We start from the raw sequence: 25,286 nt of genomic DNA, 5'->3' as shown, positions 1-25,286 counted from the left end.
GCGTCAATGAAAAAAATGTATTCAATCTGTTTTTGTCTATGACTTCGAATTCATAAACCTAACATATATTGATAACAATGCTTATAATCTAATTCAAAGAACTACTTTCATAATATCAAATATTTTTAAAATTATAAAATCCTTACAATTACTTAAATTATCCCAAAATGGAAACAAATAAAACAAAACAATTCAAAAATGATAAAAGCATAACATTGGGGAAAAAAGTCTATCAAAAATCTTTAATATTCTAAGATTACATATTTATCCAAATGTAGTACTTGTATGTTTAATCAATCAATATCGCATACCGCATATACTAATACATAAAGATGGGCAAAATGGAGTATACACTGATGCACTTTGTCGTAGCTTGGCAACCAATAAGAATTACATTGTATTTCAAGAGTTAAAAACTATCACAATAGCTTAAAAAAATATAAAAATAAACAGAAAAGATATATGAAACAGTGTCAATAATAGCATATAAAGTAAGGCGAATATAAAACTACAAACTGAAAACAGACGAATTGATCCAACACCAGCAACGATTACTTTTTTTTATGAAATTAAAATCAATATGACACTTCAATATTTTGCCTGTTAACGTTTGTAAAATAGTCAAAAATGAAGTTAAAAATAGTACACAATAATATATTTACTAATAATATGTAAGATAAAATCATTAAAAAATATTATGTTTTGTGTATAGATTCAAGCATTTGGCACATACACGTTTGTTATAGATATTTCAATTTCAACCAATTTTATTGCAAATAAGATTCATATGGATTTGGCATCATTTATAAATATATTGCATTCATAAGAATAAAATTTACATTCCATGCATACATTAATAGCAAAAATAAAATTAAAATATCACACCCGGTAGAAATGGACGGTATTCCAAAATAAAACATTGGATTGTTGTAGTTGGAATGTTTAATAGCAACCTGCCCGTTCGTGTTTACAACCTGCCCGTTCGTGTTTATGTAAAAACCTCATATTTACAAATTTAAAACCAAATAAGGACAGATACTTCTTACATTTTCTGACAATATATGAATAGGCATAAGTAAATTACTATAATACTATATCGAACATTGAGTTTCACATCTCTTTAACGGTCATTATCAATACATTGTTACACATAATACAGTTTTACATAATTGTAAGATATGATTATTACGTAAATAAAGGTGGCACTTGTGTAATCAGGTTCAACTCAATGTAATACAAAACAAATTAAATGCACAAATAAGAAATGACAAAGTTTTGTTCACACTCTTCCCTATGAGACCATCAGACCATTTATAGAAGGACACACGATGACGATTTTTCATTTCCTCGTCCACTTTGAGAAGATGCCTGGTATGAAGTTGGCTGCGACTGTCGTTGTCCAAAAGGATGCTGCTGATTATAGCTTTGAGCATATCTCTGATCTGGATTAGCATGCTGTGGTGAATGCTGTGGACGGGACTGGTATCCATAGGGTTGTTGCTGGTAAGCTTGATACGATGCTGGCTGTTGCACTGGCATCTGTTGACCAGGCATATACGGCTGACTAACCTGCGGTGGGTCGCTTGGTGCTGATATCCAGGTTTATATGGTGGAGGGGTGGCTGTGAAGGAGGTTGTGTTGTAGGTGAAGGTCCTGTAGACTGTACAGGAGTTGGAGGATAAGGTAGAGTCTGATCTTGATTTGTGCTACCTGCATTGTTTGCAGCATTCTGCGACGTTGCTGGTTTTTTTCTCCTCTGGTTTCTTTCCCTGCATTTTTGTTTCTTTCTTTGGCTTTGAGTCGTCAGGTCCACTCAATACACCAGGCACATATTCGGTAACTTTGGTTAGAAGTTCGTCGAATTTTTCCCCTGTCCATGACATCTAACCTTCCTCGTCGCGGTAGAAATTAATGAACAAGAGTTGAATGAAGACCATGCTCATAGGTCCACTAGGCGGCCATTCCATCTTCTCCAACAGAAGAGGAACTACAGGCTTCTTCAGGGAATCTGCCACACTTACCTCTCTGCGACAGTTTGCCGACACTGCGGACTTGGTGGTCACGCAACTTACAATCTTACAGCCTCGAACACCTCGGTCAATTTTGTCATACAATGAATCTCCGCCTCCCATCTGGTAGATGCCCATCCAGCAGATCAAACCAAGCTCAGACAGTCTCTTGTACAGCTGTTTTATCTGCTTCTGTTGACCACACTGATACGACAGGGATACGTCTGGAGACCCCGTCCTGCAATTCAGGAAAAGCTTTCTCAGAGCATTATAACTGTTGGTTAAACGAAGATCTTATATGCGCGCGTTTTCATTGAATAGAGAAAGTAAAAATTACACATTGTACAATAATACATTAGCAGGAGGTGTTCGTTCAAATTGAGGAGGGAACACCGTCAATAGAGCAAGAACTATCTAATGAATCTGCTTTCAATTTACGAAAGGGATTATCTAATTATTTATCAAATTAGACATATTAATACCTGGAAGATTCTAGCCATAATTGATAAAATAACAAATAAATCTAGCTGTAATTGAAATGGACATTTAGCGGAAGACAGGGTAAAAAGCCAAATAGATAAAATAACTCATTCATGAACAAGTGAAACCATGGCCATTTTAAAAACAAGCCTATACATTATTTCTGTACACAGTTTAGAAGTTTAACTTAAACTGTTCTCTCGTACACTCACAAATAACATCCGAAGAAGGTTTCTTCTGCACCAATCAACATGATGGCTCATGTGGTCCACTACAAGGTGTGAGCTTGTATGCTTATACTCCGAAGAGCAACAATACTAGCATTTGCTAGGCTTTTCTCCTCGTGTGTCTTTTGTTTTAGGATGGCTGGCACTAGAGCTATGCAAACGTCTGAGTTGTTATTACTGACATGCTATAGTTTAAAGATAAAATACATTGACTATCAGCTAACATTGGCATATTATGATGGTTTATATTATATAATGTTAATATATCAGTCAAAGTTTAGCCCTTCAATACGGACATATATAAACTAGCTCTAGGATGAATTATCGGAATCCCTGGTAACAGAAAATCGTTAATAAGATTATTTCTGAAAATTTTTACTTATTGAATACATTCTTCTTTTTGTGGAAAAAAACAATAAGAAGCTAACCTTTTTATTATTCTAGATGTATATACAATGCATACTCGTCATATTTCGCCGCAACCCTTCATTTCGATTTGATATGGTATAGTGATTCTTAACAAAGTGTACCGTATGGTCGGTTATTTTTACGGATCAAAAACTATGCGCATTGGTTCTAAAACTTGTAAATCAACTTTTCGTGAATTACTATTTCGCGATTCGGCTACATAATTACACACACTTGTATATATAATTCAATCACCTTTTAATATTTTACGGATGATATTTTCTCGACTAAGGCGATGACACGCGAAATCGTTAAAATATCATCCCCGCGGAAATAACCGGCTGTGCGATATCTTACGTTACACATATGTATCAGCTAATGTAGGTGTAAAACCATATTTCATTATCAACTGAAAATATTGCTAGATTAAACATATCATTTGTTTTGCTTTCATGTGGTCTATCTAATTACTGACCTTGTCAGCAAATGCCATCAAGGTACTTGATGCTATGTCATTGTAAACGGTTGGCAACCTATTTTCTGAATTCATATAGACCAAATCCCCTCTCTGCATCGTCCAAATCAACATCCTGATGAAGGATTTGTTAACACTGCCAGGCATGTCTTGTCCAGAACTAAAAGAAGCATTGTCAATATCTGCATAAGTAAATCAGGTATTCCAACATTGTTTAATTTTGTTTTCGAAATATTTTTATTGACAAAATTATGTAAATACATGTCAATAGGATTGTACACCAGACATAGCCTTCCTTTAGACAGGTAGTGCACAAACAAAATAAACAAATACACATGAAACATATATATATACATGGTGGGGTATATGAAGGTAGGAGGAGGTAACTCCCTGGTGAAGAAAGTAAAAATGATCTTTTATTTTACTTTGAATTTAGTTTGGCCTTTTATTTCGGATTATTAATATACTAGCTTTATACATGTACCGTGTTTATCTTTAGGAAGAAAGATATTATCATTACTCTTATTTATTGTAACTCTTTAAATCAACATTTATTTTTTATCTTTAATGTGTTTCCAAACTTTACAACAACATTATTCGAAATATGATTGTCAGTATGTCTATATAAGCATTAAACTGCCTCCTTGTGGGATTTATTGTTCTATAGTTCTCACGTGATTGCAGACAAATTGAATAACCTGCTAATCAAATAGGTTCACCTACTTGTTGGCACCCAAAACTCCACGGATAAAATTTCTTCCACACCGCGCCATTGTTCTGTGATCCCATATGTACTCTTGGTCAAACATTAACAAGGACAGCCTACTCATCAAGCTTGGAATGATATCTTTGCTGTCCTGAAAAATCACATTAGAACTTGACAAACCATTTTCGTTAATTAACGTTAAATATAACAGAGTTATTCTTAATTTTTCATGTACTTCACGTGTTTAATTACGATTTACCATTATGCTTTATCAGACGTTTTGCCAACTTACCTCAAAAGTGGTATCCCCAATAAAAGACTCAACATATCCATTCAGCTTTTTGGACTTTTTCTGTATCACAGTTATTGCTATTTCAGCAACTTCCCCGCTGACCTTGTGCTGCATTTTGACACGCCTGAAAATAGCCAAGAATATCCAAGAGGTGTTAGAAAGACTTAGTTTTAATCACACCAAAAAGAAAATACAGAGCAGATGGAAATGAAATATTACAGAAGTGCCTATTGAAATGCTCCACAACTATACCAAGGTACATGAAAAAATGCAACAAATGACTACGTTAGCTAAGGTTTAAAAATGAGAAATCTTGCGAGCCATTCTAATGGATCTTAGAGAGAAGATGTCTCTAACAAAGAGTGTAATCACGGTTATGACATCCTCGATATTCCAGGGGTAACTTTCACTGTCATTATACCCGCTGGAATATGTTAAAGCAAAAATGAAGGCAGTTCAGGAGAAAAACAAAAATGATCAATCACAGGCCTGCAGGGACTTCCTTTGAGGATTGTAGAGACAACGACACTCAGCTTCAAAGTCACACAGTCAAAGTGTACTCTAATTCTATTATTTTGATGTACATCAAAGGACCAAACTATCTATCTCATCTAATCCACACTTAGAGTCTTCAGGACTATTTGTTATCCTTTTTTCTTACTTTAACTATTCAAATTTCAGTAGACGACTTTTTCATTATTGACTTTCTTTAACTGCTCCAAGAGGAAATGTACTATTTCACCAGCCTTTTCCACCAATAGTTTATCCTCCTTTTTGTCTCCGGTCAGGTGTTTGTCAAGTTCACTTGTCGATCTAATTTAATTAGCGCATCCTGGAAGTTTTGCTGCATCCTGTTATCACTAATGTTATTGACAGCAAAAATCCTATAGCTATCGACATGGCCAACACAGGAAAGGCATAATCACTTGTTATAAAATGAATACTGTTTCCATTCTTTTTATTCCTCGTATCTGTCAACTTTTATAACTGTTACAAAGCTTATCAGATGATACAGCGTTAGCGTGTTGACTTACTTGGCAGAGGCCTGTACCCTCATGACGTCTGCGTATAAATCGGCCCAGTCCGTATTTTCGGGATTCCACTGCACAAGCTCTGTCACCACTGGAACAAACTTCAACCAAAATCTCAGGGGATAATTTGCGACGACTACAATAATACCATATAGACTAAAGCTTAGCACAAACTTCTGCAACCAAATTTCTAGCGCAAATGCCGAAAAATTATAAACGTATGATTTTATTATCGGCTGGACCATAAATTTATCGGCTATTCGGTGGTTTTAATACTGGCAAAACATCCTTTTTTAAGCGCACTAACAAACATGTAAGATCATTGCTCAAGATTGTAGTGCGCAGTGTTGAGCGCTCACACTAAGAATAAATCTACCGGGCAGTACATTATTACTATATTTACACTGTATTTTCAGCGGGGACATAAGTTTCGACAATTTATTATTATCACGGATATTTAATTCCCTGAGGGTTCATACATCCTAGGATTCCCTACTGCTACCTATGGGCCTGCTACAATTTCGCACGATTTCCTTTTGCTAATTTAATCTCCATAATCTCAGGGTGTTGCGACGATACAATAATAGATTAATTGTAGTAATCAAGGGTAGATAATTGTAAATATCAAAGGGTAGATAATTGTATATCGCCGTTGCACGGTAGGTATGGCATATTAATCAAAGACAATAAGTCCACAGAACCCTTTATTTTCTGTTTCACACCAATAACCGCTGAATATAGATCAATATGACACACTTATCGACAAGGGCGATACTAATTGTCGACTTTTTCCCATCCGGAAATAAGAACCGGTTGATGACGTAGAAACCTCTGATGTAGATTTTTTTTATTTATGTTTATTTTTTTTTTTTTATTTTTTTTTTTTTTTTTACAGAAACAATTTACCATATAACCCTTCTTGTGTGGTGTTTGTCCCAGCAGAACCAGAATGTCCGTGATAGCCCAAATTAACTCAATATTCCAAAATACTCATCCAGTGACGTTTATTCTAAAAACGATGAGATTTCTTCATAATTTCTTGCACGTTGTCAATTACATCAGCACAACTATAGTCCCGTTTCCTTTTAACAGAATACGAATTTCTTCCTTAAGTGCAATAAATTAAAGAATTGGCAAACCAATACTACATACTTAAATGTTGACTTATTGTATGACATGATAGACAATTAGATTAAAACCAAAATTTAAAAACAGACAAATGTCACTAGAACTGAATTAAGCAGTTTTAATTTTATTTTTATTTATTAATTTCCTATTTAAAAGGTTCCATTCGGAAAAATATTCAAGAATAACCTTAAACATCTTTTTGAAAAGCCAAAAAAATAGTATTATATAATGGTAAATTTCCAGACGACTTAGATAAACACTTACAAATATACATTGTGCCATGTTCTCGATCAGTATGTTTGTGCCCAATCTGATTTGATCCAAATATTGAAAATCGTTTCAAAGCAATTACGACCTCCTACTTGTGATGCCAGTGTCTCTGTAGGATATCTTTACTTTTCCAGCAGCTGATGGGTGATTTTAAAAAACAAGTATGAACTATTGATATGTTCAACATCTTACTTAATGAAATAAACACTTATTTTGCAATATGGGATCTTAATTGCCATTTTTATTTTTCAAAACCATTTGTCTAAACAAATTAAAAATTGTCAATTTTTGAGCATCAATAGATGATCATAACATCCCCAGCAACTTCAGCACCTGTATCATTTATTTATCATCATCATCAAATCATACATCATCATCAACATCACTCATCCTCCATCTTCTTCATCATCAATATTATCATTATTCCTTCTTCCTTCATCATCATTATCATCAACAACATCTTTATTATCATCTCTTCTTTATCATTCATCACTCACCATCCGATTATCACATTTCACAATCAATTCCAGCATTACAATCATATATTATCATCATAATTTTATAATGTATCTTAATCAATCATCATCATCTATCATCATCTTTTAATCAATGCACCTTCATCATCCTCACCTTCTTCATCCTCATTCATTAACATTGTTCCTCATTCCTCATCATCATGTATCATTAACTTAACAACAACTTTGATTATCATCTTCTTTATCATCATCACCACCATCACTATCACATTCACAATCATCACATTACAAATCAATATTATCATTCATAAGTTATAATTATCTGTATCATCTACATTCATCTTCCGATCATCATCATCTTCATCATCATCACATCATAACCGTTATCATCGTCCATCATTTTTATCTTCATATATTTTCCGTCGTCGTCTTCACCACAATTATTTATACATTCTTATCACATTGTCATTACTATCATAATTTTCATTTTAGTATCATCCTCATCTTCAAAATCATAATAAGTATCACCATAGCTTATTCAATGTAATAATAATGTCACACATCATAGGCAATCTCAACACTTTTATTGTCAAAAAAAGTAATTCTTACAGACGTGTTTCGCATGTTTCTGTGTCTTACGGGATTCAAAAAATCTATTTTTTCATAAAGGAATAGTATGAAATAACAAGAAACGAAAACAAGAAAGATAAGAAGAATGGTAAGGAGACAATACTTGATGTGGAGGAAAAACTTCACCTGTATGAAGATCCATTGAAATATGTAAATGTAGACTTAAAAACATTTTTTTATCTTTTGTTTTTATATTTATTTTGATCTTTCATTTAACCTCCATGGTTTCCTTACCTTGTAAGGATTATCGCCCTTGTTTAATCACCATACGCTCTATTCTATGGTTTCCATCAGTTTGCCGCGCGTGGCCAGCGTAGTTTCCTCTGGTTCCTTCCCCATCTTTTGGAAGTAACTTAGGTACAGCTCTAGGATCTCCTGGTTGATCTCTAGTCGATACACTTTCTTCTTACTGATAATAAATATTCCAAATAAAAAAAAGAATGAATGTGTATAAGTTTTACCCTAACAAAGTATGCGTTTAATTAATCGGACAGGATAAAAAGAAGGTTTATATTTTAGATGATTAACCCCTTAATCTCTGATGACACAATTAGACTCTTCCAAATCATTTTTGTGTTTGTTTTTTATGTTTGAATAATTTAACGTCCTATTAACAGCCTTTTTATGATGGTCCATGTACAGAACGGTCTCCCATGTATAGCTGTGTTGTTGCGTGAATGTCGTGGCGATGTGGGGTGTTTTGGGAGTACTGTGATATATTCATGATAGTTGTGTCTTTCTGCTATAGTGTAACTGTTGCCCTTTTTTATAGTGCTATATCACTGTAGTATGCCCGCCGAAGACATCAAGCTACACACCCCACCCGGTCTCATTATACTGAACAAACGTGCGAAACCAGTCGTCCAACTCCTTGTATGAATTGAGGTCGCTAAACAGAAGCAGAAAATACCACCTGTTTATAGACTTTTGTGTGTCCTCGGCATGGGGATAGAACCCAGAGCCTTCCTCCACACAGGTGCAAACGCATCAACTCAAGGCAAATAGTGAGGCAATAGGTGGCAGATCAGGTACATTCATAACGCCCTAGCCTGCAGGGCCCACTTCTAAATCAAAGATAGACCAGTCCATTATGAAAAAAATTTTTAGGGGTAAATTTAGTCAACTCAAGGAGTTATAAAGATACAGGACCTTTAGATCCTGTCAATAGCTTCTGATGTTTTTTCAATACAACTATGTAATTCACTTTTGCATTGAAACGAGCAATTGTATTTTCCATTAAAAATTTACTATTATCAGTTTCTTACAGACAAATATGCATGTTGCCGTTTTTTAACTTCGCTTATGAATTGCTGGTACCAACCGGCGTTAATGAATGCAAGAGAAAAAGAACTCCATAGATATATTTGGAAAATTCGAGAAATATAATATATATGTAACACAACCTTCTGAGAGTACTCTCAATCATAAACCTGCTTCATGGATTTATTTACATAATGCACTCATAGTTTATAATATATATTACAATAACAAAAATTTACCCGTAATACAACATGTTTAACACAGTAATGGGAATAATTGAAAATGAACATACCCCAGCATATTGCTTCAGTAGGTTCGCTGATTGCTGTTTAACTAATATCTGCCCCTGATCATTTTAGAGATATAGCATGGCACCTCAGAAATGTAGGTTCACAAACTTCAAACTAGTTACAGGGCTCTTGTTTAAGTCCTTTCCCTTCATACCCTACAAATTATCAATATAGAAGATTACCCACTTGATCCACCGGTTTTGATTTCACATTTTCCTATAATTTGAAACATTGTTTCATTGTCTCGTCTTAACGTATTTTACAACACTATATTAATATTCCCGTATCTATCTGCTAATTGCAATATGATCACATGAATTCCGCAACTGTGTTAATTCATTTTTCCCATTAAGTGGTACAACGGATATGTAGGCTAAAAACATACGTTGCTCCAAACAGTGCATCTTACATGTTAAATCATTTGTGTGTAATTCACATGGCATTATATTTTTTTGTGTATGTTTAGAATATGCCTTCTTGCTAAAGACATTCATCATTGCAGAATTTTGTAGTCTGTGACGTGTGATCTACAGGTTTTAGAGTGTTGCTATACTAGAACGCCTCTACCTTTCCACATTTACTGAGCCACTGTTCACAATTACCATAGAATGTATATACAGACAAACATATACGTAAAAATATTAAGCAAAATACAGACGACGAGAACTAAATTATATTCATAAAACTTATTAATTTTAAATGAATAAAATACATACTGGTTATGACATCAATAATTACATCAGATGACATCAGTAAATATGTGACTAAATCATAACATCATAATATTTATTTCATTTCCTGGTCATCAGTACACCTCAAACCAAAATTCGAATTCCTATATGTTATTTGCGGCAGGACGTATCAGGGCCCTGTCTCCATTATACGTTACAGTAATTTCCTGAACCTACATGTTCGGGGCAGTCTGCCAGTGCCATCCTTCCGTTTTTCATGGAGTGTCTAGTAATACACTTATATACATTTGTTAAAATTTAGGAAAGTGTTATATGGTAACCTTTTGAAGAATATGTTGACTTGTGTGTACTTTATTTCTTCAAAATATCACGTGTTTTCTGTCACAGTTTCGACCTTTCTGTCACATGAAGATATGAGAGAATATCTGACAGAGGAACATAGGATATATGAGAGAATATCTGACAGAGAAATATATGAAAGAATATCTGACAATGAAAGATATGAAAGAATATCTGACAAACATATGAAAGAATATTTGACACAGAAACATATGAGCGAATATCTGTCACAGAAATATATGAGATAATATCTGACACAGAAACATATGATAGTATATTTGACAGAGGAAAATATGAGAGAAAATGCTTGGAACTTAAAAACTTTAATTCACTCACTCCATCACATTTCTCAATAATCATGAAAACATTGACAGCCATTTCTGCAGCCTGTGACTCCCACGATGGGAACCCTTTGATGCAGATTTGTTCCTGGAAGTACGTTACATATGTTTGTACAGTTTCATGATTTTCCTCGGTACAGTTCGACTTTATATCGTTCCATTCTTTTTTAAGTTGTTTATTTTGTTCTTTGTCAGCAGTTACAAATCTGTATTTCCTGATTATCTGCACTACTAAGGTTTGACCTGCAAGCATATTATTTTACCTTCAACAAACAGAATCAAGGAATTTATTACATTTTACTTTTATACAATCTTTTTGCGAAACATTTTGAATTCGCATTCGAGCATTCCCACGAAATCACACGAAAATAAATTGTCTTTTGTGGTTCTGAGTCAAAGTTCAAGTTCAAAAATTAAAAAAAAATCATCATGGTATCTCTGTATATGCATCAAGCGTAAAAGGTTCCCATAAAAATAAAACTTATTAAAAACAATTCTGAAGATCAAGTTATTTTGAAAAATATCATCCAACAACATATATACTCACCACTCGGGGTCATCTGGGTGCTTGTGTTTGGATCTGGGTTACCATGGTTACTTATCCTTGGATCCGAGTTACCATGGGTACCTATACGTGGATCCTGCCAGCTCGTGGTGCCATCCGTATGGTTTATGAAGTAGATTTGACCCTGGGGAGTGAAAGCATGATACCCAACCCGGGGGGTAGTGGAGGCCCATGCTGCTGGTTCATATTCTGAATTTGGTTTTAACGCCTGTTGATGCCTCGGGTATACTATGTCCCTCGGAATCTGGTTTGACTCTTATTCTGGGGTGCATTGAATTCATTTATGGCAACGTTGAATATCTGTTTCAGATATAGATGTGTCATTTGTATGTCTGATCACAATGTTAAGGATGTATTCCTCTGAGGTTTCAGTCCTGTTGAAGTCTTGTTTAGACATAGATCAAAGAAGTTATGAGACGTAATGAATCCTACATGAATCTCAAAAAGGAATAGCCTGATCAATGTAAAGGTTATCAAAGTTCATACATCTTTTTTTCTCTTTTTTTTTCGTTTGCAACTTAATAAACACCAGAGCCAATTGGGAAACGTGCCTGATTTAAGAGACGTGTGAAGGCATGAGTAGCCAGAGCAAAAAACACCGACTCGTGGTCAATTTACAAATGTCAAATCTTAATTTGCAATTGTGATCCATGTCAGAAGTAGAGATCTCATGGTAATATAAATACTCAACCACCATTGTCCCTGATAGCATGTACCTAATTCCAGCAAGGTAATTATATTACCATATATATAGTGTAGTTTGCCATGTTCATTAAATGTTCTTTTAATGTAAAAAGAACAGTATGAACAGGTCGAGATTCATTTCCATTTGTTACAAACATTTGTTACATTCCAATCGCTGCCACCAGTTGTAGCGTTATATATAAGCCGAACCGCGACTTCACAACAAGGGAAAACTAAACTCGAAACAAATCTACAATTCATCATCATTTTATTCCTACACGAATATAAAAACCCTGTTGTCACCACACTTATCTCACATGCATATCACTGTTGTCAAGAGTTCTTCAGTCTTGTCTTATGGCATTTTCATTGGGATGGGCATTGATCACTGGAATCATTGGAATGAATGACCGGTGAGGCTCCCCGCTTTATATAATCATCAACTAGGGACACTTATATACATTGCAGATCTTTGTTCATTTTAAAAAGTTTAACATTACTACTGTTCGGGTAATTGACCAGTTTCGTACGTTTCGTGATACATAACGACGATCCTGTTATATTCTAGGGAATTGGACCATCTTATATACCTTTCTCATAATACTTGTTGTTCATGTTGGTTATTCATATAGTAAAAATTAGTTTACAACTTTCTACTCCATCCTCGATACTCCAGGGTTTACTTTAAACTAAAGTTATATCCACCCGTGGACTTATTCATTGTAAAATACTGAAGGCAGTTCAAATGAAAATATATCTTACCAATTACAGGCCGGCAAAGACTTCCTTTGGAGACTTCTGACGTCTAACTTCAATGTCGTACAGTCTTCTTCTTTGACTTTATTCCTCCATAAATGAAGAGTTTATACAAAACTTTAAGACAAAGAATTACAAAAAGACAAATGAAAGCGATTACATAAATATAACACATATTTGACGTCATAAATCAGGGCAATTATTATAAGAAAATTGAGAGGAAAATATATAGAGAGAGAGAGAGGGAAAAATTCAATACATCAATAAGGAAAAGTGATTAAATACAAACTGACATCTTCAAAGACATCATGATATAAATGTAAGAATGTTCACATATTTACTGAAACGCTAATTCAGCAGCTTTCACAGAAAAGCAACAACAAACATAAGAAAAATCTTATAGAATACTCATCATCCGGTAATAGTTCCTGTATTATAATCAGGGATGTTACACTAATAAGACACAAATAAGTTCGTGTCTATCTAAATTGTCTAATTTTACGTATAACTCAACTGGAAAATTGTTCACAATATTTGTAAAGAATTCATCACGTAGATCAAAAAGATCTTGATGTTTACAATCAAGTAAGCAATGGGCTAAGGCATCATGAGATATCACATTACATTTCGCACATAACAGCTCACAACGTGGGCTTAACAACCACAGACTTGCTACTCTACTGCAAAATATTAGCTTAAAAAGAAGATAAGTGTTTCCAAAAGAAACCAAAGAGACGACGGACGAAGTGATCAATGCAAACATTTAAATCGACTAAATTCATCACAATTGCTAAGGCGCACATGCCATTCAGATTGTTCTTTCCAAAAAATAGCATTTTTGACAAACAATTTCCAAGACTGTTTGGAAGGGAAAAAACCCGTCTTCCAGAAATATGTTCAAGTCTTCTTCTAAACCGTACTTAAAAATAATAACCCAGATGTCGTTAATGACACCTTCAGTACTTTTATAAACACCAAGGTATTTCTGGTATAACCTTAACAGAGAATAGCTGTTTTTACTGCAGCTGAAGATCTCAGACGACACATCGAGCCAAAAAAAAAATGAAGTTTAGACTGTTCGACTTTTGCCTTCAGACTCATTCACAGTTTTACCACCCTTAAAAAACTCTCAGTTGCGAAATAGTGAGGATCTTGCAAAAAACATGTTTTCGATTCATTAAAAACTACAATACATGTTTTGGAAGCATTATACGTAAACCTCCAATACATGTTTTGGAAGCATTATACGTAAACCTCCATTTACAACTATATCCATAACATAAATTCATCAAAACATCTAGATTACACTTAGTATAAGATAAAAGTACAATATCGTCAGCCTGAGTGGGACAGGTAACGTTAACATCTTCTATCATTAGTGAAGACTTTGATTTACATAATTCTTCCAAAAGATCATTAATAAACAATGTATACAGCCAGGGTGATAAAATACTACCTTGCCTAGTACCTTGTTCTATAGAGAACGTGTTAGAAACAAAACCTTTATAAACAACCGCACTTTGCATATCACAATACAAAATTTTTTATATTAAACCCTAAATCATACATTTTCATAAATAATCCGTAGTGCCAAACACAATCAAATGCTTTAGCGGCATCAAGAAAACATGTAAATAACTTATTACTTTGCTCATTTGCATATGTAACCGCTTCATGTACCAAAAATGAGGTCATCGTACTGCTAACATGAGGCTGAAAGCCATTTTGTAGCGGATTTACGACAAAAAGTTTAGTGGACTCAAGTCTTTTAAGAAAGTTTTTCAAAGATTTTTAAAGTGACAGGAAGTAAAGATATCGCTCGATAACTGTTTGGATCATTCTTAGGTTTATTGCTGCCTTTATACAGCGTACTTATGATACCTTTTTTTCAAACTCACAGGGAAAAACTCCCGAGATACACAAGCATTATATAACCTTGTTAAGCAATAATACAAACAATCACCTCCATATATAAAGTGTTCATATACTAATGAATCATGACCCGGTGCTTTACCTAAAGGTAATTCCTTACAAACTTTAGAGATTTCAAATATTGTAAAATCATTAAAGTTAAAACTAGACATTGTAGAAGGCTGATCAAGTAGATCTTTCACTTTTAAGTCAACAAATTCTTTAAAATCATCATCGTAATCTGTACATTCAGATTGTTTATACAAAACCGAGAAATATTCCCCCCAGTGAGCTGCAATTTGCTGTGGATTTCGAACTGTTTTGCCGTCAAAAGTTAATTCAGCACTAGCTGTTCCACTGTTACGTTGACTTCGATTTTTAATAATTTTCCAAAATGTCCGCTGATCTACCTCAGCTGCCTCTACGATGTCATCATTCAGTTTTTGTAAATGTTGTTCTTACAAACGACGATGAGCACATCGTTTATGGAAGTCCTTGAGATGACCATTCCAGTATAGTTTAAGGAAAGTGCGGAGTCTCTTTTTAGGCAAAGAAATAAGAGAGGCTTTCTTGATTATACAAATCAGATCAGATGTAAAAGTTTCAATTTCATCACAAGTCGAAATTTTACGTTCCAGTAAACCAGAGTCACGCAATAAATGCTCAACATTACTGCGATAAATATCAACGTTACTATTAGCACCTGGAGTAGAGGTGGTCAGGTGTGAAAGACGTTCTTATAGTTAAACCCTTGCAGAACTGTGAGGTGGTATGTGTGGATAAAACGGATCAGTAATAGTATAACGCAGGATATAGCTTGATGATGTACCACCATAAATAATCCACTAACGAACCGGCTCCATCGTCGTCAGTAATACTATGAGTAATCCAGGTGCAACCTCTGGATATCGAGGTGTTCCAGGTCACTTGCGATATCAACACCCCTGGTCTAGTAATAGTAGTAGGCAACAGAACAGACCTGGAATACATCAGAAGAGCCGTATAACGGTGTGTGGCTTTGATGTTAGGTGTCGTCTCTCTGTAGTCTTCAAGGAAATCTTTGCTGGCCTATGATTGGTCAAATGTTTACCGCTAAGCTGCCTTCAATTACTATTAGGATAGTCCAGGGGTGGATAGAGATCGTAAGTGATTCGGAAACCCTGGAGTATCGAGGATGGTCTAGGTGTGGATATAACGTCAGTAATAGTATAACCCCTGGAGTATTGAGGATGGTCTAGGTGTGGATATAACGTCAGTAATAGTATAACCCCTGGAGTATTGAGGATGGTCTAGGTGTGGATATAACGTCAGTAATAGTATAACCCCTGGAGTATTGAGGATGGTCTAGGTGTGGATATAACGTCAGTAATAGTATAACCCCTGGAGTATTGAGGATGGTCTAGGTGTGGATATAACGTCAGTAATAGTATAACCCCTGGAGTATTGAGGATGGTCTAGGTGTGGATATAACGTCAGTAATAGTATAACCCCTGGAGTATTGAGGATGGTCTAGGTGTGGATATAACGTCAGTAATAGTATAACCCCTGGAGTATTGAGGATGGTCTAGGTGTGGATATAACGTCAGTAATAGTATAACCCCTGGAGTATTGAGGATGGTCTAGGTGTGGATATAACGTCAGTAATAGTATAACCCCTGGAGTATTGAGGATGGTCTAGGTGTGGATATAACGTCAGTAATAGTATAACCCCTGGAGTATTGAGGATGGTCTAGGTGTGGATATAACGTCAGTAATAGTATAACCCCTGGAGTATCGAGGATGGTCTAGGTGTGGATATAACGTCAGTAATATAACGTCAGTAATAGTATAACCCCTGGAGTATTGAAGATGGTCTAGGTGTGGATATAACGTCAGTAATAGTATAACCCCTGGAGTATCGAGGATGGTCTAGGTGTGGATATAACGTCAGTAATAGTATAACCCCTGGAGTATTGAGGATGGTCTAGGTGTGGATATACCGTCAGTAATAGTATAACCCCTGGAGTATTGAGGATGGTCTAGGTGTGGATATAACGTCAGTAATAGTATAACCCCTGGAGTATTGAGGATGGTCTAGGTGTGGATATAAACGTCAGTAATAGTATATCCCCTGGAGTATTGAGGATGGTATAGGTGTGGATATAACGTCAGTAATAGTATAACCCCTGGAGTATTGAGGATGGTCTAGGTGTGGATATAACGTCAGTAATATACGTCATAACCCTGGAGTATTGAGGATGGTCTAGGTGTGGATATAACGTCAGTAATAGTATAACCCCTGGAGTATTGAGGATGGTCTAGGTGTGGATATTAACGTCAGTAATAGTATAACCCCTGGAGTATTGAGGATGGTCTAGGTGTGGATATAACGTCAGTAATAGTATAAACCCTGGAGTATTGAGGATGGTCTAGGTGTGGATATAACGTCAGTAATAGTATAACCCCTGGAGTATTGAGGATGGTCTAGGTGTGGATATAACGTCAGTAATAGTATAACCCCTGGAGTATTGAGGATGGTCTAGGTGTGGATATAACGTCAGTAATAGTATAACCCCTGGAGTATTGAGGATGGTCTAGGTGTGGATATAACGTCAGTAATAGTATAAACCCCTGGAGTATTGAGGATGGTCTAGGTGTGGATATAACGTCAGTAAAGTATAACCCCTGGAGTATCGAGGATGGTCTAGGTGTGGATATAACGTCAGTAATAGTAAACCCCTGGAGTATCGAGGATGGTCTAGGTGTGGATATAACGTCAGTAATAGTATAACCCCTGGAGTATTGAGGATGGTCTAGGTGTGGATATAACGTCAGTAATAGTATAACCCCTGGAGTATTGAGGATGGTCTAGGTGTGGATATAACGTCAGTAATAGTATAACCCCTGGAGTATCGAGGATGGTCTAGTGTGGATATAACGTCAGTAATAGTATAACCCCTGGAGTATTGAGGATGGTCTAGGTGTGGATATAACGTCAGTAATAGTATAACCCCTGGAGTATTGAGGATGGTCTAGGTGTGGATATTACGTCAGTAATAGTATAACCCCTGGAGTATTGAGGATGGTCTAGGTGTGGATATAACGTCAGTAATATAACGTATAATAGTATAACCCCTGGAGTATCGAGGATGGTCTAGGTGTTGACATAACCGTCAGTAATAGTATAACCCCTGGAGTATTGAGGATGGTCTAGGTGTGGATATAACGTCAGTAATAGTATAACCCCTGGAGTATTGAGGATGGTCTAGGTGTGGATATAACGTCAGTAATAGTATAACCCCTGGAGTATTGAGGATGGTCTAGGTGTGGATATAACGTCAGTAATAGTATAACCCCTGGAGTATTGAGGATGGTCTAGGTGTGGATATAACGTCAGTAATAGTATAACCCCTGGAGTATTGAGGATGGTCTAGGTGTGGATATAACGTCAGTAATAGTATAACCCCTGGAGTATTGAGGATGGTCTAGGTGTGGATATAACGTCAGTAATAGTATAACCCCTGGAGTATTGAGGATACCTCTACTCGAGACTATGCCCATCTTCCCTTCCCCATGGCTACGGCTGAGGATTGTCTAATGCGCACTCCTGCGACTTACTTTTGGCTACTCATTCGCTCCTCACTCGCGCTGATTGGTCAATATCATTCGGCCTACTTACAGCTTGCTCCTTTCACGCTGATTGACTGACCACTAGCTAAACTTAGTTTTGTTACTATTTATACCAGCACCTAATAACGTAATATGTCAATCACACAACCCTCTAAAGACAGATTCCTACTTGTTAACATTTAAGTGTCCTATGCGCGATAATCTAAGGGTTACTATCACTAACGTTATATCCACCCCGGGACTTAATCCAATATATTAGATCTCGATATTGAGAAACTTCTGATGGGCACGACGTAATGATCAAAGGTGTCTCGTCATGCTTTACCTCTAACATTGTTGGAGTACCCCCGGACTATCTCATAATTATGGTGGCTGGGAGCGGACATGAAATAAATAAAATTATTGCGTGCGAACGCAATAGTATTGCGTGCGAACGCAAAAGTATTGCGTGTGAACGCAATAATCATTGCGTGTGAATGCAATAATTATGTGACGCAATAATTATTGCGTGCGAACGCAATAGTATTAGCACGTACGGTGGCTGGGAGCGGACATGAAATAAAAAAAAATTATTGCGTGTGAACGCAATAGTATTGCGTGTGAACGCAAAAGTATTGCGTGTGAACGCAATAGTATTGCGTGCGAACGAAATAATTATTGCGTGCGAACGAAATAATTATTGCGTGCGAACGAAATAATTATTGCGTGTGAACGCAATAATATTGCGTGCGAACGAAATAATTATTGCGTGTGAACGTAATAGTATTGCGTGCGAACGCAATAATTAATGCGTGTGAACGCAATAATATTGCGTGCGAACGAAATGATTATTGCGTGTGAACGTAATAGTATTGCGTGCTAATACTATTGCGTTCGCACGCAATAATTATTGCGTTTACACGCAATACTTTTGCGTTCGCACGCAATACTATTGCGTTCACACGTAATTATTTTTTTTTATTTCATGTCCGCTCTCAGCCACCGTACATAATAGAACTAATGGCAACATAATAGAATAGATAAGAGCCGTACACTGTGGTTGACTGTGTGGCTTTGGTGTTGGGCATCGCTCTCACTGTAGTCTTCAAACACAGGGACTTGTAACGTAGGTTGTGAGAAAGTCTGTTGTGTATACATGTATACTAGGCCTATGCTTATATACTATATAAAAGGACAAGGGAACCAACAGCTCGCTTGGAAGAGGTACACCTGCCTCTACAAAAGTCGCCGGTATTCCGTCAAACATGGATAGATATGTATATATTTAATACTAATATATTCCTAAATAAATTTTCGATACGGAAAACAAAACTTCAGACACGAATTAATATATTAACATACCTTTATTTATCCATGTTTGACGGAATACGGGCGACTTTTGTAGAGGCAGGTGTACCTCTTCCAAGCGAGCCGTTGGTTCCCTTGTCCTTTTATGTAGTATATAGGGCTGGTACACATGTATACACAACAGACTTTCTCACAACCTACGTTACAAGTCCCTGTGTCTTCAAAGGGAGTATCTGCAGGTACATGCATGTGGTTGGTCATATTTTTTCTGCTGCATTGACTTAGTTTTACTATGAGATACATGCAGTCCATGTCTTGATATAACGTCCGTCAGAAATAGAAACCCCTGGAGTATCGAGGATGTTCCTTTCTTTCCCACCTCACTTTTTCCCAAATGAGAAACAACTATAATGTACATTGTATTTGTTTATTTTCCCCTCTTCTTCTTCTTTCGTCTCTCCTTCCTTCCTCTATGTCCCATCTCAGTGTTTCCCAAATTAAAAAGACATGTAGCTATCCTTTATTTGTTATTGTTAAACCTCGCTAACCCATGTCCTATTTCGGGATCACCAGTCAGTATGGCAAGCCAAGTTACTTTTTATTCCAATTTCCGATATCGGGAATTCTAATTTCCGATATCAGAAATTCAATTTCCGATATCAGAAATTCTAATTTCCGATATCGGGAAATTTCCGGAAATTAAAATACCGATATCGGAAATTCAATTTCCGATATCGGGAATTCATATTAATTTTTGATATCGGAAATTCTAATTCCGATATCGGAAATTCTAATTCCGATATCAGAAATTCTAATTTCGATATCGGAAATTCTAATTCCCATATCGGAAATAAGAAAACAAATTCTGATATGGGTAATTCTATTTCCGATATCGGTATTTCAATTTCCGATATCGAGAATTCAATTTCCGATATCGGAAATGAAGTATAATCTGCAATGCAAATAATGAGTAGAGAGAATTTCCGATATCGGGAACTGAATTTCCGATATCGGAAATTGAATTTCCCATATCGGAAATTGTTTTTCTAATTCCCGAAATTGTTTTCTAATTCCCGATATCGGAATTAGAATTTCCGATATCGGAATTAGAATCTCTGATATCAAGAATTTTTGTTCTAATTCCGATATCAGAATTAGAATTTCCGATATCAGAATTAGAATTTCCGATATCGGAATTGAATTTCTGATATCGAGAATTCTAATTCCGATATCGGAAATTCAATTCCGATATCGGAATAAAAGAATAAAAAGTAACTTGGCTTGCCACAAGTCTGTCTACATGTATTAAGAAAACAGATTCATATAGGTATTGTAAAATCTGTTTTCTGAATTTTTTATTTCATTTTTATTTGTGTATTGAATGAAATAAAAAGTTTAAACTGATGATTTAAAAGAGTATGCGTTTTACGCTATGCAAATGAATTGACATACATTCTAAGTCGTATGTATACATGTACATACTTATACAGGTACATACACGTTCTTGTATGCGTGCATATACAATGTATATAGGTCAGAGTTCAATATACTGTCTGTTGTTTACGTGTAAGATTTACATATACAAAACAAACAACATCTGCTTTACTCTTTAAAACAAAACCCTCCATATTATCTGTGGGTTCGATATGATTGGCTATAATAGGCATAATTAGTGTAGATAAAGTGTACAACTTTCCTGTCCGTAATCTGTTTCACCGACATCGTCATCATGCTTTATACATCTGAATGGGAAAATCCCGAGCTTTACCGAGTTACAATATGAAGCGCATTCGCGTGGAAATTAAGCTGTCAATGTCTGGTCAGCTTACAATTTACAACCTTGAACAAAGAGTGTGGACATTAACTAAATAATAACATTAAAATATTTGAATTCTGATTAAGCAATAGTATTGAAAAATTCCACCATCGATAACACATGTTTATGCCTTTTATTATGCTAAATATGTTCACAACACGATTTATATTTGAGTAGCATAAGATTACAATGCTGAGAGGAACTTAGGGGAAAACCCGAAACCATGGTTATAAAAATAACACAGAACCAGTTACGGTTATTATTAGCATGCCAATGTTTCTTCTGTTATCTATTGAAAACTACTTGGTATGATTGATTAAGCTGTGGAAATCATCCAAATGAACAAAAAACATTTATGATGCTTTATAAATTACGTGTAAAATTAATACCTACGTATTGGTTAGTGTTGTAATTTACAAAATGTTGGTCATTTGTGATGGAAAATAACATACAATGTATTAAAAGCTCTTCTTAATTCGTGAGTATGGAAATCACGGCACATGTAACTTTAAGGTCAAGGTTACTAACTGAGAAAAAAAATGTTATATTTAGCTGATCGTAAGATAGAATTTACATTTCAAATAAAACAAAATATCTAATCTAAACATTTTCCTTGCAGGCACTAAATTAAATATTGATGTTTACAGGGGCGAAAAAACAAAGGCTATCGTGAAACCATATTTAGTATGATTTAATACAAAGAAAAAAAATGATAATTAGGAAATTAAAAAATAATGATAAGCTGCATTTTTCTTCATAATTTACTGCTGCATATAAAACACATTTACTGCAAAAACTAACAATAAACTTACATTTCTTTTTTTAATCATCCAAATATTTTCCATTTTGAGAAGACATAGATTAGATGTAGGGCCTAATACGAAACCGATTTGGTTCAATTTGGAGTTTTAAAATTGTAATCGAGAAATTTTCGCAAACAATTTAACATGTTAGTGCACAAAACTGTTAATCAAATACGCAAAACTTACGCAAACAAGAACGTATTAGAACACAAAACTGTTAATCAAATACGCGAAACTTACGAAAACAAGAACGTGTTAGTACGCAAAACTGTAAATCAAATTCGCGAAACTTACTCGAACAAGAACGTGTTAGTATGCAAAACTATTAATCAAATACGCGAAACTTACGAAAACAAGAACTTGATAGTACGTAAAAATTTCTAGCTACAAAAAATGTATTTCCGCGAAAGTTTATTGCGACTTGTGACCTCCAATATCCACATTTTGATATTAAAGGAGCGATGATTTAAGTGGCATGAATTAAAAGATGCGAATTGAATATTATTATTTTTAAATTCAAATCTTAAATATTTTGAATTGATTAAGTTCCGTTCCACTGTACTTTGTTGGTAATCAATTTATGCATGATGCATTAGATGTTTCGCATAACAACGCATATGTTTCGAGTAATACATTTTTAAGTGCGTGAAAAACGATACCTCGAGAACACTCTTGATTATACATTTAAGTACATTGTAAGTACAAAATTCGAATGTAGTTTAAATTAACCTCTTCAAATATGGAGAAATGTGAAAAAGAAATATGAACGAACTGTGGAAATTCTTACGGCTACATCTTGTTTTCCGACTAATCGGGTATATTACAAAGAGATTGTAAAAAATTTCCATAACAGTACTGTATTTCGCAATCACATATTTCTCAATACGAACGCGCCTATATATATTTGGGAGCCCTCTAGAGTTTACCATTTCTTCACATTAGTCATACGTTGTTGTTTACAAATGGCTGTGGAAGGCAATCCAGCATCACTGAAGTTTTATTCGGTTATACAGTGTATGTTACTTTTTGTTTGGATCTCTATCCTACCGCGTTACTGTTTTACATTAAAGAATTGAAATTAATACCTATTAACACTGATGTATTTTTCACTCGTATCTGTAAATTTTCTCCATTGTGTAACATCTGTACTGTAGCGTCAACACTTCTACAAGTTTATATATATATATACATAATGTATACATAATGCTAAAAGAAACATACATTTGTATGTTTCTGTAAGCATTAAGCATTATGCAGATGTTTGTTCAAATGAACTGCATTGCTTTTGTTACAATTTGTATTCTCAATGGATATAAAGTTATCAACTGGAATGTATTTTTTTTTTATTTTATTCTTTTTAGTTTATTTTTCTTTGCAGCTTTAGCAGAATCTAAATGTAGTTACCGGTACTGAAAATCCAACAGTTTTAATGGCTGCAGCAAGGCAGACAGGCACTTCGAACCAGCCAGAGGCACCCCTACCTGAGGGATGGCAGAAAGCTGAAGCACCCAAACGACGACCTGAAATCTACTTTGTCAATCACAATGATAGATATACTACCTGGAGTGATCCTAGAACAGGTGAGAATGGAGGTATTGTCAATGATCACATTGATAGATATAACACCTGTAATGATCTGAGGACAGGTAAGGATGGAGGTATTGTCAATGATCACAATGATAGATATAACACCTGTAATGATCTGAGGATAGGTAGGGATGGAGGTATTGTCAATGATCACAATGATAGATATGAACACCTGTAATGTAATGATCTGAGGACAGGTAAGGATGGAGGTATTGTCAATGATCACAATGATAGATATAACACCTGTAATGATCTGAGGACAGGTGAGGATGGAGGTATTGTCAATGATCACAATGATAGATATAACACCTGTAATAATCTGAGGACAGGTGAGGATGGAGGTATTGTAATGATCACAATGATAGATATAACACCTGTAATAATCTGAGGACAGGTGAGGATGGAGGTATTGTAAATGATCACAATGATAGATATAACACCTGTAATAATCTGAGGACAGGTGAGGATGGAGGTATTGTAAATGATCACAATGATAGATATAACACCTGTAATAATCTGAGGACAGGTGAGGATGGAGGTATTGTAAATGATCACAATGATAGATCAAACACCTGTAATAATCTGAGGACAGGTGAGGATGGAGGTATTGTAAATGATCACAATGATAGATCAAACACCTGTAATAATCTGAGGACAGGTGAGGATGGAGGTATTGTAAATGATCACAATGATAGATATAACACCTGTAATGATCTGAGGACAGGTAAGGATGGAGGTATTGTCAATGATCACAATGATAGATATAACACCTGTAATCTCTGAGGACAGGTAAGGATGGAGGTATTGTCAATGATCACAATGATAGATATAACACCTGTAATGATCTGAGGACAGGTAAGGATGGAGGTATTGTCAATGATCACAATGATAGATATAACACCTGTAATGATCTGAGGACAGGTAAGGATGGAGGTATTGTCAATGATCACAATGATAGATATAACACCTGTAATAATCTGAGGACAGGTGAGGATGGAGGTATTGTCAATGATCACAATGATAGATATAACACCTGTAATATATGAGGACAGGTAAGGATGGAGGTATTGTCAATGATCACAATGATAGATATAACACCTGTAATATCTGAGGACAGGTGAGGATGGAGGTATGTCAAATGATCACAATGATAGATGATATGTAAACATCCTGATAGATATACACCTGTAATGGACAGGTGAGGATGGAGGTAT

The 25,286-nt window shown here is 35.4% G+C and overlaps 2 protein-coding genes across 3 annotated transcripts in view; one reads left to right on the top strand and one right to left on the bottom strand.

Moving 5' to 3' along the window:
• Positions 1-984: 984 nt before the first annotated feature.
• On the bottom strand, positions 985-4,718 carry LOC138326324 (uncharacterized). The gene is made up of 5 exons (XM_069272442.1): positions 4,598-4,718; positions 4,323-4,456; positions 3,600-3,759; positions 2,702-2,901; positions 985-2,247 (listed from the first exon to the last, which is right to left on the bottom strand). Exons 1-4 carry the CDS (start codon positions 4,709-4,711, stop codon positions 2,761-2,763), a joined length of 549 nt encoding a protein of 182 aa, XP_069128543.1. The 5' UTR covers positions 4,712-4,718; the 3' UTR covers positions 985-2,247; positions 2,702-2,760.
• An 18,694-nt stretch (positions 4,719-23,412) lies between these two features.
• LOC138325523 (uncharacterized) overlaps positions 23,413-25,286 on the top strand; it is a 29,810-nt gene continuing 27,936 nt past the window's right edge. The window contains exons 1-2 of one of the 2 annotated variants that reach the window (XM_069271249.1): positions 23,413-23,499; positions 23,864-24,065. In XM_069271249.1, the coding sequence (XP_069127350.1) occupies positions 23,915-24,065 (151 nt within the window). In that variant the 5' untranslated portion in view covers positions 23,413-23,499; positions 23,864-23,914. The remainder of the gene's footprint in view (positions 23,500-23,863; positions 24,066-25,286) is intronic. The other variant, XM_069271250.1, reaches the window with a different exon arrangement.

Source organism: Argopecten irradians, chromosome 6, assembly GCF_041381155.1.
Source record: "Argopecten irradians isolate NY chromosome 6, Ai_NY, whole genome shotgun sequence".
NCBI classification, from domain to species: domain Eukaryota; kingdom Metazoa; phylum Mollusca; class Bivalvia; order Pectinida; family Pectinidae; genus Argopecten; species Argopecten irradians.
The sequence above is the reverse complement of the archived record's forward strand: the minus strand, read 5'-3'. Positions and strand labels throughout refer to the sequence as shown.

What these genes read in the sequence shown, in the direction of transcription:
- LOC138326324 (XM_069272442.1), bottom strand. Translation starts at nt 4,711, where the DNA reads ATGCAGCACAAGGTCAGCGGGGAAGTTGCTGAAATAGCAATAACTGTG. An exon ending in TTGGGGATACCACTTTTGAG is followed by an intron (nt 4,457 to 4,597) that starts GTAAGTTGGCAA and finishes GTGATTTTTCAG; the next exon opens with GACAGCAAAGATATCATTCC. An exon ending in TGATGGCATTTGCTGACAAG is followed by an intron (nt 2,902 to 3,599) that starts GTCAGTAATTAG and finishes TTTAAACTATAG; the next exon opens with CATGTCAGTAATAACAACTC.